The sequence below is a fragment of the Populus trichocarpa genome, chromosome 4, assembly GCF_000002775.5.
Source record: "Populus trichocarpa isolate Nisqually-1 chromosome 4, P.trichocarpa_v4.1, whole genome shotgun sequence".
Taxonomy (NCBI): domain Eukaryota; kingdom Viridiplantae; phylum Streptophyta; class Magnoliopsida; order Malpighiales; family Salicaceae; genus Populus; species Populus trichocarpa.
In genome coordinates, this window is record NC_037288.2 from 8,577,880 (window position 1) to 8,593,180 (window position 15,301).

Sequence of the window (15,301 nt, forward strand, 5' to 3'; positions counted from 1 at the left end):
CCGGTTGTCTTTGGATCCATTAAGTCGCATGTCACATTGGGTCAACCTTCACATGGTTTTAAATTTTTTTATATTAGAAAAACGTTAGCAATGCCTAGATATTTCTTTTATATGTTCAATAAAATTTGATCTGATTTGCAGCGTAGTGTGGGTCAACGATCTATTAAAAAAAAATCTAAATCTACTAAGGGAATTAATGTTCACCAAGACTCATAACACTATTTATTATAATAGTGCAATGGCAAATTGATCCTTAACCATAAAGCCTTTGAACTAGATAGTGGAGACAATGTGATATTTTTACCATGGTAAAATTATCTTTTACAAATTATATGGGGTTAGATTAGTCATTTTATTTATTGCACATAAAAAATTACTAATTTTACCATGGAATAAAAAATATAATGCCTATCACTGAAGGGCATTTTGGTTTTTTTTTTTTTCAAAATAATGTAATTGCTTTGATGTCTTTAAAGATAAAATCAACATAACTCTCTCACAAGGGTTTTTTTTTATCCTTTTATATCGGTTTTATTTTTAATTTGAAGTTTACTCAGGGCATGATTATAATTTACTACATATTAAATATTATTAAAAAAATATTGGTGCGTACTATGCACTTGCCAGCTAGTGGATGGCCACAACGCCTTTCGGGCGATGTATGCGTGGTTGTTCGACCAATATTTTTTTTATTTTGAATAATTTATAAAATTACAAATATTTTTCAATTTCACCCTTTTTATTTTTTAATCTTTTAAATTTGGTCATCATTCTTTTTATTGCTATTTGTTTTGTTTGATATCATTTCTTAGATTTTTTTTAATTTCATCCTCTATGGTTTTTTTTCTATCAAATTTGATCCTAAATCTTTATTTTTTTTTAATTGGCAAGTTTTTTAAATTGATATTTTTTTCATAATTTCATCCTTCATAATTAAAGTGGTTGGGAATTAAGCTTTTTGATTGAACCCGAGTCTAGGATTTCACAGGTTATGAGTTTTAGAGATTAAATCAAGTTTTTAAGGCTTCCTAAAGTTTACTTGTTTTTTTTCTTTTTTTTTAAATTGTTGTTTTTCTTTTTACCCTTCTTGATTAGAGTTTTGCTTTGTTTTTTTTTTTAATGATTTGTCTTCTATGAGGTTAGTCCCAGATTCATGACTAGAGTCATCAATTTCATAGGTTAACATAAGCAGACTTTTGTGTTTTATTATCCTTTTTTAAAATTAATTTATTTTAATTTTATCATTCAATATTTGATGTATTGAAAATTGATCTTCGTACTTTTCTTTTCCTTTCATGCTATTATGTTGTCCATGATTGTGAGGTTAGTTTGTTAACCCCAATCGACTTTAATTTTTTTTTCATCACTTTTTCTTTTCATTTTGATTTTTAGGGAGTTATTATGTTCTCATTTGATTTATTAGGAATTGGTCTTTAGATTTTTTTTTCTACTTTCATTTCACGGGTTGCGAAGATTAGACCGGGTTTAAGATGTTTGTTTGATTTTCCATGGTTTTTTTTCCCTTTTTCTTTAAGGTGATGTTTTTTTTATCATTTGTTTTAGTTTTGTTTTGTTATTTTTTATAATTTGTCTTATATGGGGTTGGTCTTATATTCATGACCATAATCACTAGTTTTAAAAGTTAACGCAAATTGATTGTTGTTATTTTTTAAATTTATGTAATTAAATTTTAGCCTTTATTTATTGGAAATTGTTCTTCGTGCTTATTTTACCCTTTTATTTCTATTGGGTTATCTTGATCATGTGTTTATGGTCGCAAGGTTAGCACGTTAACCCGGGTTGATTATAATTTTTTTCATTGCTTTTTTTAAAAAAAATTTATCATTTAATATTAGGTTATTTGATAATTAAGTTTCATGATTTTATTCAGTTTGCTTTCCAATGCGATTACACTGGCATCATGACTGGGTTAGAGATTTTGCATCTTGAACCGAGTATGCTCAAATCAAGTTTTTTTTTTACCTTTTCAATTATATATATATATATATATATATATATATATATATATATATATTTTAACACCACATCCCACTAGCAAGATATTGTCTGCTTTGGCCTATGAGCCTCACAGATTTGTTCTTGGCAGCTACACATGGCTCCAAAACGCGTCTTACTAGTCAAGGTGAGCATGCTCATATAAGGCCCTCCCCCAAGTCCTCACCCGCCAATGTGGGATATTACAATCCACCTCCTTTAAGGAGTCCGACGACCCCGTCGGCACCATCGGACAGCTAGTGAGCCGAGCTCTGATACCAAATGTAACACTCCATCCCACTAGCAAGATATTATCCGCTTTGGCCCACGGGCCTCACAGATTTGTTCTTGGCAGCCACACGTGGCTCCAAAACGACTAATAAAGCCCTGGCTCTAGACGCCCGCTTTCAATGTGGGAAATCACAATCCCTTCACCTTAAGACGAGCTGTCCTCGGCTCTGATATCAAATATAATAACTCGGCCCAACCTGTCGTATATTGTCCACTTTGGGCCTTGCCGCCCTCTCGGTTTTGTTCTTGGTGACGCGAGCCCACTTCTGAGCCTGATGCCCCAAAACGCGTTCAACAGGTTAGCGACCAGCACTACTCCTAAAGCCCTGGCTCTGGACGATTGCTTCCGATGTGGGATATCACAATATATATATATATATATATATATTCAATTTGGTTTTTATGGAGTCATCATTTTCTCATTTGATTTATTAGGAATTGCCCTTCAAACATTTTCTCATTTGATTTATTAGGAATTGCCCTTCAAACTTTTTTTTTTCTTGTTTTCTTTTCTATGAGATTATCTTAATCTTATGCTTATGGTCGTGGAGTTTGCAAGTTAACCCGATTTAACTAGGGTCTCCTTTTTTTAATTTTTTTAAAATATTTTTTTTGTCAATTTCTCCCTTTAACATTATATTACAAGGTTAGTGAGTTAACCCGAGTTGACTACAATTTCTTTCATTGCTTTTTTTAATTCAATTTCTTTTTTTTTTGTGCATCCTTCAATATTGAGTTGTTCAATAATTGAGTTTTATAATTTTATTCAATTTGATTTTAAATGCGATTACCCTGGCATCATGATTGATCAAAGATTTTGCATCTAGACCCAAGTGTGCTCGGATCGAGTATTTTGTATTTTTTTTAATTATATATATTTTTTTCTTAATTCTTGTCCTTCAACATTTGTTTTGCTAGAAATTGAGCTTCAACTTTTTTTTTCTTTTCATTTTGCCTTCTACGGAGTTATTATGTTCTTATTTGATTTGTTAGGAATTGCCCTTCAAACTTTTTTTTTTATGTTTTCCTTTCTATGAGATTATTTCAATCTTATACTCATGGTTGCGAAGTTTGCAAGTTTACCCGGTTTAACTGAGTTTTATTTTTTTTTGCTTTTTTTTAAATTATTTGTTTTTAATTTCTCCCTTTAACATTGGATTGTTTATTAATTCAGATGGGCTCAGGTCCGGTTCTTTTTAGCTTTTTTTATCAGTTTTTTTGTTTTTGTTGTATTTTATATTCATGTCATTTAAATTACCAATTTAAGCAATGACTCGAGTCTCAAATTTTTTTTGTTAGTTTACTTTAAAAAAAATTGTCAGTCGATGATGAAGTGCGAGCCACAAATCTAGTTAATAACTAACTAGATCTTTGTCTTGTGTGATCAATTTTTAAAACATAAAAAAAAATACCAAGTCATTTCTAATTAAAAGAAAAAAATAAATTAATCATTGATTCAAAATCTGATATATATTGGATGATATCTTTTTTAAATATTGAGATGGTGACATATTGAACAATATGTATTTTTAAAAAATATTGAAACAACGACACATGGGATCGACTTGCGTCAACCCTAATTAACCTGCAAAACTTGCGAAACAGGTCATGAGATTGTGATAATTTCATAGAAATAAAATTGAAACAAGTTATAAAGTCCAGCATCCCGGGTCATAAGAATTGAATACCCCATAGAAAACAAATAAAAAAACAATTACGATGATTAATCCCCAATCAACCCAATATTTAAAAGTGAAATTGAAAAAAAATCAATTTAAAAAAAGAACAAAAAATAAAAAAATAACAATAAAAAGAATTGAGATCAAATTTGACATAAAAACTCACAAGCCACTTTGCTATTTTGGAGAAGGCTAGGCCTAGAAACTGAGGTAAAGAGAGAGAGAGAAAAAAAGAAAAGAAGAATAGGTCATTAGAGCCACATGAACCCTTACCACCGTCATGTACTTTATACGGAAGTCCTCGTCAAGACAATTCATACGATTCGAAGTGAGGCATTATTAGACCCTAGAGGAAATTGTATGCACCCCGCTTACACCACCACATTGTGATGACATTTTTCACACATGCCAGCCAATTGTCCACTTTATTCCCTAACTTGATAAAAAAAGAATAAAAATATATTTAAATTTAAAAATTGGATCTTCGAGCCTCATATTTTTTTTTATGGTATCGCAATAATCCAAAACCAAGCCAAAGATATCATCAAGTCCAATACCACATCAACAATATATGAAAGGATCCAATTGAAAAAAAGGGAGTTATGTGACAAAAAAAAGGCTGAAAAAAGGGTTGGACATTTAATCCTTGATTTGAGAAAAAAAGACTTGAACATTTGACCTAGTTTAAAATTCGGTCCATAGAGCTTTAATTTTTTAGCATAAATAAAATTGAACTTTATTTTACTGATTCGAGCATTAACCTAGTTCCAATATTTTTCCTTCACATCGCAGGAACCATATATCAAGCCAACTAAAAAAAATCACCAAGTTCAATCCCATATAAATTCAACATAAATGTATCAAATTACAAAATAAAAAAAATTCAAGTGACCAAAAAATGACAAAAAAAAACACCATGGAAAACTATTTACAATCCATAATTTTTTGTGTTCGAGGTAGATTAAAGCCTCGAGATGTTTTAGTTTCTCTTTAATGGACTTATAATCTGCACCAAGTAACTGTAATTAAGATTTTAAGTTATTTTTAAAAGCAAGAGAAGAGGGTGTTAGTGTTATGAATGTATTTTGAAGTATCATGATTATTTTTTTAATTGAGGAACAGAAAGATGTTGTTTAAGATTAATAAAAAAATTAAAAAATATATGAATCAATAAATAAAAAAAGTTGTTAATACTTAATAACAAAAAAAAACTAAATCTCCTAAGGAAGTTATTTTGCATAAAGACATAAATTATTATTCATTATAATAGTGAAATTATGAATTTTCCCTTGGAAAAAAAAGGCAATGCACTAAGTTTTAGGGACAAGATTGTCTTTTTACCATGACACAATTGTCTTTTTTAAATTGTATTGGGTTAGATTGGTAATTTTGTTTTATTTTGTACAGTAAAATTACTAATTTAACTTTAGAGTAAAATAATCTAATACCTACTATTCAGGGACATTTTTTTATTTTTATTTTTTTAAAATAGTGTAATTACTTTGATGCTCTTAAAGATAAAACAAAATGAACTCTTACCCAAGGGTTTTTTTCATCATTTTACAATGTATTTATTGTAATTTTCAAGGGTGCTTAGGGTATTGTCATAAATTATATTTATTAAATATATATAAAAAATCCAGCTGGGGGTGCACAACACGTGCCAGTGTGTGGATGACCTTTGTGCAGTTCGAGCAGCGCGTGGGGGTTGTCCGACCATCAAACGTTGTCTTCTAGGGCATTGTTTGAAAGATCTCAGCTCCCCAGACCAGATGAGGTGGCGCGTGTGCCAATATTCGAGGTGGTTGGGCATCGGTGGATGTTTCCCCACCTTTCTTCTCTCTCCGCACCTAAATTTTCGCACCGGCCCTTTTAAAAAATAAAGAACAACACTTTAATTTGTTGGCTCTTCAAATTTGGTTCCTTTTCTTTTTGTTATAATTTTTTTCTTGAATAATTTATTGAATTTATTCCTCTTTATTTTGATTGCTATTTTTTTTGTTTGGAATCATTTTTTCAATTGATTTTGGTTTAAAATTTCACCCTCTTTTGCTTTTTTTTTTCCTATCAAATTTAATCCATTTTCTTTTTATTGTCATTTTTTTTGCATTGACAAGTTTTTATTTTAAATCATAAATGATTTTATTTGATGATTTCATCCTCCTTTGTTTTTTTTTTCTTCTATCAAATTTAATCCTTATTATTTTGATTGCCTACTTTTCTACCTTGACAAGTTTTTAAAATTTATATTTTTAAATTGACTCAAAATAAACTTCTTGATTGGATCCGACTTCCAGATTTTAGGACTTGCGAGTTTTTAAAATTTAACCAGATTTACTATATTTGCCTAGGTTTGTTGTTTTTCAATTTCACCCCTATTTTTTTTCTTATCTTCAAAATTTGATCCATATTCTTTTAACTGTTATTTATCTTATTTGGCATCATATTGTTTTTTAAAATTGCATCATTTTTGAGTTTTGTTTTTTAAATTTTCCTCACTATTTTTTATTGAATTGGTTGAGAATCAGACTTATTGATTGAATACATGTGAAAGATTTCACGAGTTGCAACTTTTAAAGATTAGACCAGGTTTAAAAGGTTCATTGGGTTTGCTTGCTTTTTTTTTTCCTTTCTCTAAATTGATGTTTTCTTATTTTTATTCTCTCTTCTGGTTGTTTTTTTTTTTTTTTTTTGCATTTTGATTCTATTGGGTTAGCCCTCAACAATTTCTTTCTAATTCACCCCTACCAATTTTTAATCTATAAATAATCTATCAAATTATAAATGTTTTTCAATTTCACCCATATGATGTTTTTAATTTTTCAAATTTGGTCATCATTCTATTAATTTCAATTTATTTTGTTTGGGATTCTTTTTATGTTTTTTTCAAATTTAATCCTCCTCGGGTTATTTTCTTGTCAAAATTTATCCCTATTTTTTGTTGTTTTTTTTTCTTTTACAAGTTTTTTTATTAATATTTTTTTATGAGGTTTCATCTTTCAAAATTAAATTTGTTGAGAGTTAAGTTTTTTTTATTGAACTCATGTATAAGATTTCACAAGAGTCAGGTTTTAGAGATAAGACCAGGTTTAGAAGTTCGTACAAGTTTACCTGGTTTCTTTTCTTTTTTGAGTTGATGGTTTTTTTTTCAAGTTTTTTTTTTTACGATTTTCCTTCTATTAAGTTAACATTGGGTTATTTGATAATTTGAATAAACTCATATATAATTCTTTTTATCTTTTTTTATTGTTGTATTTTTTTGTCAGGTTTTTTTTCATATTTTTTAAATTGTCACTTGAACCAATGACTTGAGACTTGGATTCTTTTTAGCATAACAAATTTTTTACATAATTGTTTTTATCAATCCGCGACGAAGCGTGGACAACATATCTAGTTAAATACTAAAGTGGAAAACTAATCTTCCTAGCAAAAAAAAAGAAAAAAAAGATAGACACTATCTTAGAGGTTAATTATATAACCTTGACTATTTCTTTTATTTTAGACCAACCCTTTCATTTTCTTCTTACTTGACATTTGGTTCCTGTCTTTTGATTGCTATTTTTTTTATTTTGAATAATCTATAAAATTATATATTTTTTTTTCAATTTCATCCCCTTTTATTTTTTTATATTCAAATTTGGTCCTCATTCTTTTGATTGCTATTATTTTGTTTGAGATCATTTTATAAATTATTTTTTTTTCCATATCAAATTAAATTTCAATTCTTTTTATTGCTATTTGTTTTGTTTGAGTTCATTTTTATTTTTCTTTACAATTTCATCCTCTTTATGTTTATTTTTTTTTTATCAAATTCAATCCTCATTTTCTTGATTTCTATTTTTTTTAACTTTGGCAAAAAAATTTCAATTTCACCCCTTTTATTTTTTTAAGTTTTAAATTTGGATCTCATTCTTTTGGTTGCTATTTGTTTTGTTTAAAATAATTTTTTGAATTGATTTTTTTTATAAAATTTCATCATGCTTAACTTTTTTTACTATAAAATTTGATTCTCATTGTTTTTTTTTTTACTTTGACAAAATTTCTAAATTGTTATTTTTATTCAACATTAAATTGGTTGAGAATTGAACTTTTCTATTGAGCACAAGGGTTGCGAGTTTGAGAGGTTCGCTTATGTTTACTTGGTTTTTTTTTCTCTTCCTTTGAGGGTTTTTTTTTTTAGTTTTGTCCTTCGATATTTATTTAATTAGAGACTAGGCTATATTATTTTTATTTATTTTCTTTCTGTTAGTTTTTTCACTAATTTTAAAAATGACCCGAGCTATCTTAGGTCTTTTTATTTATCATTTTTTGTTGAATCTTCTTTGACTAATTCTCTAAGCTGATATATATTTTTTCTATTGCATAATTCAATATTAAATTGATTGAAAATTAAGTTTTTTTATTCAACCCGGGTTTGGAATTTCATGGGTTGTAGGTTTGAGATATTAGCCTAAGTTTAAAAGGTTTGCCTGAGTTTGCTTGGTTTTTCCCATTGTTTTAAGTCATGTTTTTTCAGTTTCATTCTTCAACATTTATATTATTATCGATTAGGCTCCATACTTTTTTTTATTGTTTTATGTAGGATTTTCTATGAATTTCCAAATTGACTCGCGTTATCTCGAGTCTTTTTTATTTGTCATTTTTGGTTGAATTTACTTTGATTTTTTTAAATTGATATTTTTTTATTTTATCCTTCAATATAATATCGGTTGAATTTTTTTTTTTTTAGTTTCATCCTTCAAAGTTGAGGTTTTTTTATACCAGGTTTCATGATTTTCTTTCTATTCGTTTATCTGGGCCCATCACCTTAAACACAAGTTTGGCAGGTTGACTTGTTTTTTTTTGTTGCGGTCAAGCTTCACTTTAGCAAATTCTAGAGATTAACTCAGGTTTGAGAGGTTTACTTAGATTTGCTCTGACAAGTTTTCTAAATTGATTTTTTTAAAAAAGATTTCATCCTTTAACATTGTATCGGTAAAGAATTAATTTTTCTTTTTGGATCTATCAATCAAGGTTGAGGTTTTTTAATATTAGGCTTTGTGATTTTCTCCAATTTCCTTTCTATTTGTCTATCTCAGTCCATCGATTAGACCGCAAGTTTTGCAGGTTGGTCTGAGCTGGCTTGATTTTTTTGTAGGGTTGCTCTTTTTAAATTTAATATTTTTTGCGCTTCGTCCTTCAACATCATGTTGTTTTGGAGTTTAGGCGCATGATGTTTCCTGATTTGCCTTCTATTTAGTTGTCTCATTCGCATGATTCAGATTCAAGAGTTTGGTTTGCTTGGGTTTTTTGGTCCTTTTCTTTTAATTGACATTCTTTTTAATTTTATCATTCGATGTCGAAATTGTTGATTCAGATTCGAGAGTTTGGTTTGCTTGGGTTTTTTGGTCCTTTTCTTGTAATTGATCTTGTTAGAGAATAATATAAATCACATCTTGGAACCTCACCTAACAGCTTAAGCTATTGGGTTGAAATGATTCTTTGACTTGGTATCAGAGCCTTGATGACCAAGCGGTCACGAGTTCGAATCTCATCATCCTCATTTATTTGATAAAAATTAAGCACAAGGTAAAATGAGCTTGTGTAAGTTTCAAGCCCAAAGGGCTTTCACTTGAGGGGGTGTGTTAAAGAATAATATAAATCATATCTTGGAACCTCACCTAACAACTTAAGCTATTGGGTTGAGATGGTTCTTTAACTGATCTTCTTTTTAATTTTATCATTCGATGCCAGAGTTGTTTAGGATTTAACTTTAGCTTTTTTTGTTTTACTTACTTATCTCAGTCTCATAACCCGATTTGCATATTTGACTTGTCCAGTCAGGTTGACCAACCTTTCTTTTAACTATTCTTTTCTTTTTCAGGTTCAGGTGAATTTTTTTAAAAGTTGATCCATGTATCAATCTTTTTTCTTGGTGGATCTATCTATGGCTACCCGACGTTGCAGTGACCAGGAAAAAAAACGAGTTTTTATGTTCTTTTGGGAAAGGTATAATCTTATAAAATAAAGTCGCCATTTATATTATAATTACTAGGAATTCTACCCTTAGGGTGGGCATGCTGAGTTTTTACAGGTTTCAAGATTTGTTTGTGGGATGATTATATAAAAGAAAGAACTAACCCCTTCTGATTACCGAGAAACCCAGGCAAGAAAGGCAACCATCGTTAAATTCATGACATCTGATTTGGCATGCCCTCTGTATCCAGCAATGATTCAAGCAAAACCTTGTAACATGGTATATTACGAAAACATAATACAAAGAAATGGAAAGACAATTTACCTGATTTCGTAATGCCAGTAAATTAGCCCCATCAGAATTTCTATTTCCAAATTTCCTTTCAATTTAGCCCTTGAATCCTCCGATTTAAACCTTATATTTTACCTCCTTTTCTGTTTGGTCCTTGATTTCCAGAATTGTGTATTTTCAGCCAAATTAAACCCAATTGAGCCTTATTTCTTAGATTTCTCTTCAATTAAATCTCCTATTATAACTTAAACCATTCCTGAGATTTTATAAAATCCCAAACTCAATATTTGAATTGGGAGACTCAATTATTGGTCCATCGTCATTTCCAACTATATTTGTTGCTTTTTATCTTTTAGACTTTTTTTTGTATTTCTTTTTTATAAAAAATAAGTTTGAGCCCATAACGTACCGTGGGTCCATAAATCTAGTAGATAAGCTAAATCTGCAGGGAGCAAAGTCAAGCTTTCCACGCAATAATCTAAATGGGGCTTGCTTCTTTCTTTTTTTTTTTTTTAATTTTTAACAATAATCTAAAGTTTTATTTTGCAAAATCAAATTTTAATTTATATTAGACTATCCCTTGACGCTTTGTGTATACGAGAACATGCGAATTAAAAGAAATTTAAACACAGAAAATTTTATGTGTTTGAACCATGTTAATATAATTTAGAAGGATAAAATTGTAATTAATAGAACTTCAATGACCCGAAAGAAAAAAATTGCCCACTATTCATATGAATAATACAATCAACAATGCACCCGAGTTTCAGTGCAAATCGAATGACACTATTACTCTTCCTCAATTCTTTTAGTTTGTTAGTAATAAATCTCTTTTTCAGGTTTTTTATTTTTTCTTAATTTCTTTTTCAAGTTTTAGTTTTGCACATAACATATTTAGCATTCTGATACCGGTTGTTTTTCAAAGTATTTTTTATTTGAAGATACATCAAAATAATATATTTTTTAAAAAATTTATTTTTGACATCAACATATTAAAATAATTTAAAACCACAAAATAAATTAATTTAAAACAAAGTTAATTTTTTTTCAAAAATATTGTTGCATCGTAAAAACAAACAGTGACTAAAAGTTAAATCATATATATTGTACAATAGCAACATTCATAGCTTGTTGTTATCTAAAATAGCGATACTTAAAAAAAAATTATGAAATGCCGTGCATTAAAAATAAAAAAATAAAATATAAAAAATCTCTTAAACACATTAAAATTTCAATTACAACACTACTACTAGTATCATTAAAAAAATAATACTTACAGGGTCCCAAGTTGACCTAAAGGCAAGCTAGAAACGAAGTTTACCTTCTACTTTAACCTTTTCTTTTCTTTTGGCAAAGCGAAAAAGAAGTGTACTTTTATCATATTTCTTCCAATATTTTAGCCCCACTCTAAGAACATACATGGCCTACTCTACTGGATATGTATATCTTTTGCATGTACCTACCATTGAAACTCAGACTCAGAAAATGAAATTTCCACCTGTAATTCTCCTGTGCTTTCAATTTTTACTTGCTTAACTGTAAAGCAAAACAAATTTACATTGATACCCATATTTTGATGGCCCGATATCCAAGTTACTAATAATACAAGCTGTTAAGCTAATAATGCACCATGTTGGAATCTTATAAATTGTATTCCAAAACCCTCTTGTATGTAAGCAAAATTAGGCCCTTTAAGAAGCTTTGGTACTTGGAAGTTTGATGGCTGAGTTTGCAGAATATCTGCAGAGGTTTGGGGCATCTCAACCTTTGACAGAGATGATGGACATGAACATGGAAATGCTCAAGCATCTTCCAGAACTGAATCCAAGCATCTTGGAGAATTTCAGCATCACTCATGACTTCTCAGCAGACTCTTTCTTCGCCCACCAACAACCTGAATTTCCTGCAACATATAATCACAACAACCTTTCAAGTACTTCCCATCCTCACATCTTGAGTACAGCACCACTTGTTCATTCTGTCAGCTTGAATCAAAATGTTTTCCATGAAAGGAAGAAGCCAAAAGCAATGGAACAATCAACCGGCAGCTCCAAGAACGTTTCTCCTACAGCCTCTATAAACATCACAGAGATAAAGAATGTGCGTATCTGTCTGTTTCTTGAAGTTATTACTGGTTGTTTTATAATTTCAGTTTTTAACTCCTAGTCTTTGTGCAAAAAGTAAGTTGAGCAGTACTTTTTCTTGATGTGTTCAGAACTTAGGAAGAGGTAAGAAAGGCAAAAACAAGGAGAAAGAAGGGGACAAATCAAAGGAAGTTATTCATGTTAGAGCTAAGAGAGGCCAGGCAACAGACAGTCACAGTATAGCAGAAAGGGTAAATTTGTATGTTTTTGACTGCATAGAGTTTACACATTCAATAAAGCCTTATTATTAACCACTTGCCAGGCTTATTATATCTTCTAACGTGTAAGAATAGGAATGTACTAGTGAAAGTCAAGAAGTGAAGAATTTGACAGTGAATTTACTATTTGTTGTGTCAGATAAGAAGAGAGAAAATCAATAACAAATTAAGATGCTTGCAAGACATTGTTCCTGGATGCCACAAGGTAAGAATCCTTTGCACAAGTTTATTTTTTAGTATATTTCATGCATTTATTATTCTTGTATAATCGTAAAAAACATGTACCTTCGCTTATTCGGAGTTGAAGTTTAAATTTCTTGATTATATCCATAAGATGTAGCTGACATGAGTGCATGAACATACAGTCAATGGGGATGGCAGTTATGCTAGAGGAGATAATCAATTATGTACACTCATTGCAGAATCAAGTTGAGGTAACCCTACTATGACAAAATCTGGTACAAACATTTTTACTGTTTCATCTTATAGTTCCATGCACCAGCGTGTTTGGATTAACCTTGTTTTGTCAAAACCCAGTTTCTCTCCATGGAGCTTGCCGCTGCCAGTTGTTCTAATGACCTGAAAAATCTCACAGAATCTTCCAAGAAGGCTCAGGTGCTCTTACATTAACTTCTTGAATCTTGACCAGCTTATCTTTTCCCTAATAATTAATATGTTGAATTGCAGTACTTGATTAGATAATTTGGTCACTATGTGCTGGAAGTTCCATTTCGTATATGCATACATTGTATCTCTACCTGTGCTGGCATGGAATTAAATACAGTTGTAAGCACATATCTATATGTCCTGGTGCATGTCAAAAGTGACTGATGCTGAACTATCAATTCTGCAGGGAACAAATTCAACTGATGATGCACAGGAGACACAGAAATGGTCAAGAGAAAGATATGGAGAAATCACTTGCTTCCACTCTACATGGTCCATTTGACTGCATTTTTGGCAATTACTCTTTGTTGCTATAAAGCACAAGAATATGTTCCCTAGCTATCACCCTTTGCCGCAAATCAAATGTCTATTTATGTGGCAGAAATGCTAATGATATTTGCATTACTTCACAAAAAGGTCCAGAAATAAAGTACAAGAAAAGAGAGATTATATTGCTATTTACTTGTCCAATTCGAGGGCTAATTTCTTTTTCTCTTTTTTCAAATTTGACCTTCTATAGTGATTTGTGGTGTTTAACATCCTATGTATTGATGCTGCTTTGTCGGCATGAGCAGTTAAGCATCCATTTGATTCAACAGGTTCTCTTGGCTTTATGTATTCCTTGTATATTCATTATCCATTTTGTGACAAAATTATACATGCACCCACTTCATGATTTGGAATTTGGCATTTGGGCCACTTGGTGAATCTGTTATACCCTTTTAACCAGATACTTTCATGTGGTTCATGGTTTTTTTTAGTGTGCAAGAGACAGAGAAACAGGAAGAGAAGATAGTCTTCTGCAGCTGTCAACAGAATCTAAGTAATGATCTTATATGAACATGCATACTAGCGATTTACTGTTTATACTCCTTGCATATACCAGAAATATGTAGACAAATTTGATGTGTATCCAATCTCAATCTCAATCACAGTAACATTTGTTGAGTAACATGTAAAAAGGTGTAATTGGTGCTTGTTTCCCTATGAATCAAATCAAGTAGACTTTCCCTTGACCATCACCTGCATAAATCAATCTTGTCCATGAACTAGTTACTAGCAGCTAAATAAAAACTATAATGGCCAAAACCCTTGAGAAAAAACAATTCCCAGTACGTAGCCAGCTGTAGGGATGATACAAAGATAAAGTCCAATGGAATAGACCTCCAAGAAATGGCTCATTCTCTTATTAGCTCTCTGGTGTTTGTTCTTGTAGGTGGTAGGTTTCTATCATGCCTTCCATAATACTGATTAACCAAGCAACAGTCGTAGCTCCATTGTGTAAAAAACAATAGCTCAAAGCTAATCAACCAGGAATCCATCACCACACAATCAATTGCTTCATCATCAAGGCTCAATAACATTGAAATCATGGCAACATCAAGATTGGTAGCAAAGTCTTTGAAGGAAAAACACATGTCCAATGGATAATCACTTGACCCTAACCACTTCTTTCTTGCATAACGATGAGTTTCTATCGGGTGAAAAGCACAGTTTGCGTTGAAAGCAGGGACGAAGCCAGGAAAAAAAAAAATTGCAGGGGCCCAGCCACCCCCTGCCTCCGGCCCTGGTTGAAGGGACAGGCAGACTTCAAATAGAATCATACGATAGGCTTTGCGACATACAACAATGACGATAACAAGACACAAACAATCTTAAGGATTTATTATCAGAAATATAGGTCCTACAAACATATGGATGAATAGAATCCCATTGATGTTTCCAACTCATAGACTTGAATGATTGTAATGAGTAAATTGTAGAATAATTTCATGGCACTAAAGAGAGGAAAAACATGTACAGATGCATTGAATCCAAAGATATATATAAGATAGAAGACAGCTTAAATGGGCCATATCATGCTCACAAGAAGATAGAGCAATATGTGTTCTTAGATTTTCTTGAATGAGAAGGACCATAAGAATCTTAAAAGCTTCTTCTATCTGCGATTTTTGACTACTTTCTGAAAGAATTTGTTTCTTCATCACTAGTCTTTTTGTTGGTGCATGCACTTGGAGCAGACAATTGCCTGTGTGCCAACATGTCCATTGAGCCTAAATC

General features: G+C 30.8%; 1 protein-coding gene across 1 annotated transcript; it reads left to right on the forward strand.

Moving 5' to 3' along the window:
- Nucleotides 1-11,695: 11,695 nt before the first annotated feature.
- On the forward strand, nt 11,696-13,858 carry LOC7456825 (transcription factor BEE 1). Its single transcript, XM_024599167.2, has 6 exons — nt 11,696-12,312; nt 12,428-12,547; nt 12,714-12,779; nt 12,940-13,008; nt 13,112-13,189; nt 13,428-13,858. Exons 1-6 carry the CDS (start codon nt 11,932-11,934, stop codon nt 13,521-13,523), a joined length of 810 nt encoding a protein of 269 aa, XP_024454935.2. The 5' UTR covers nt 11,696-11,931; the 3' UTR covers nt 13,524-13,858.
- The last annotated feature ends 1,443 nt before the right edge of the window (nt 13,859-15,301 follow it).

Excerpts from the sequence above, each read along its gene's own strand:
- LOC7456825 (XM_024599167.2), top strand. The coding sequence starts at position 11,932 with ATGGCTGAGTTTGCAGAATATCTGCAGAGGTTTGGGGCATCTCAACCT. Across the intron at positions 12,548-12,713 it reads GTCACAGTATAGCAGAAAGG|ATAAGAAGAGAGAAAATCAA; the intron begins GTAAATTTGTAT and ends TTGTTGTGTCAG. Across the intron at positions 13,009-13,111 it reads CATTGCAGAATCAAGTTGAG|TTTCTCTCCATGGAGCTTGC; the intron begins GTAACCCTACTA and ends GTCAAAACCCAG.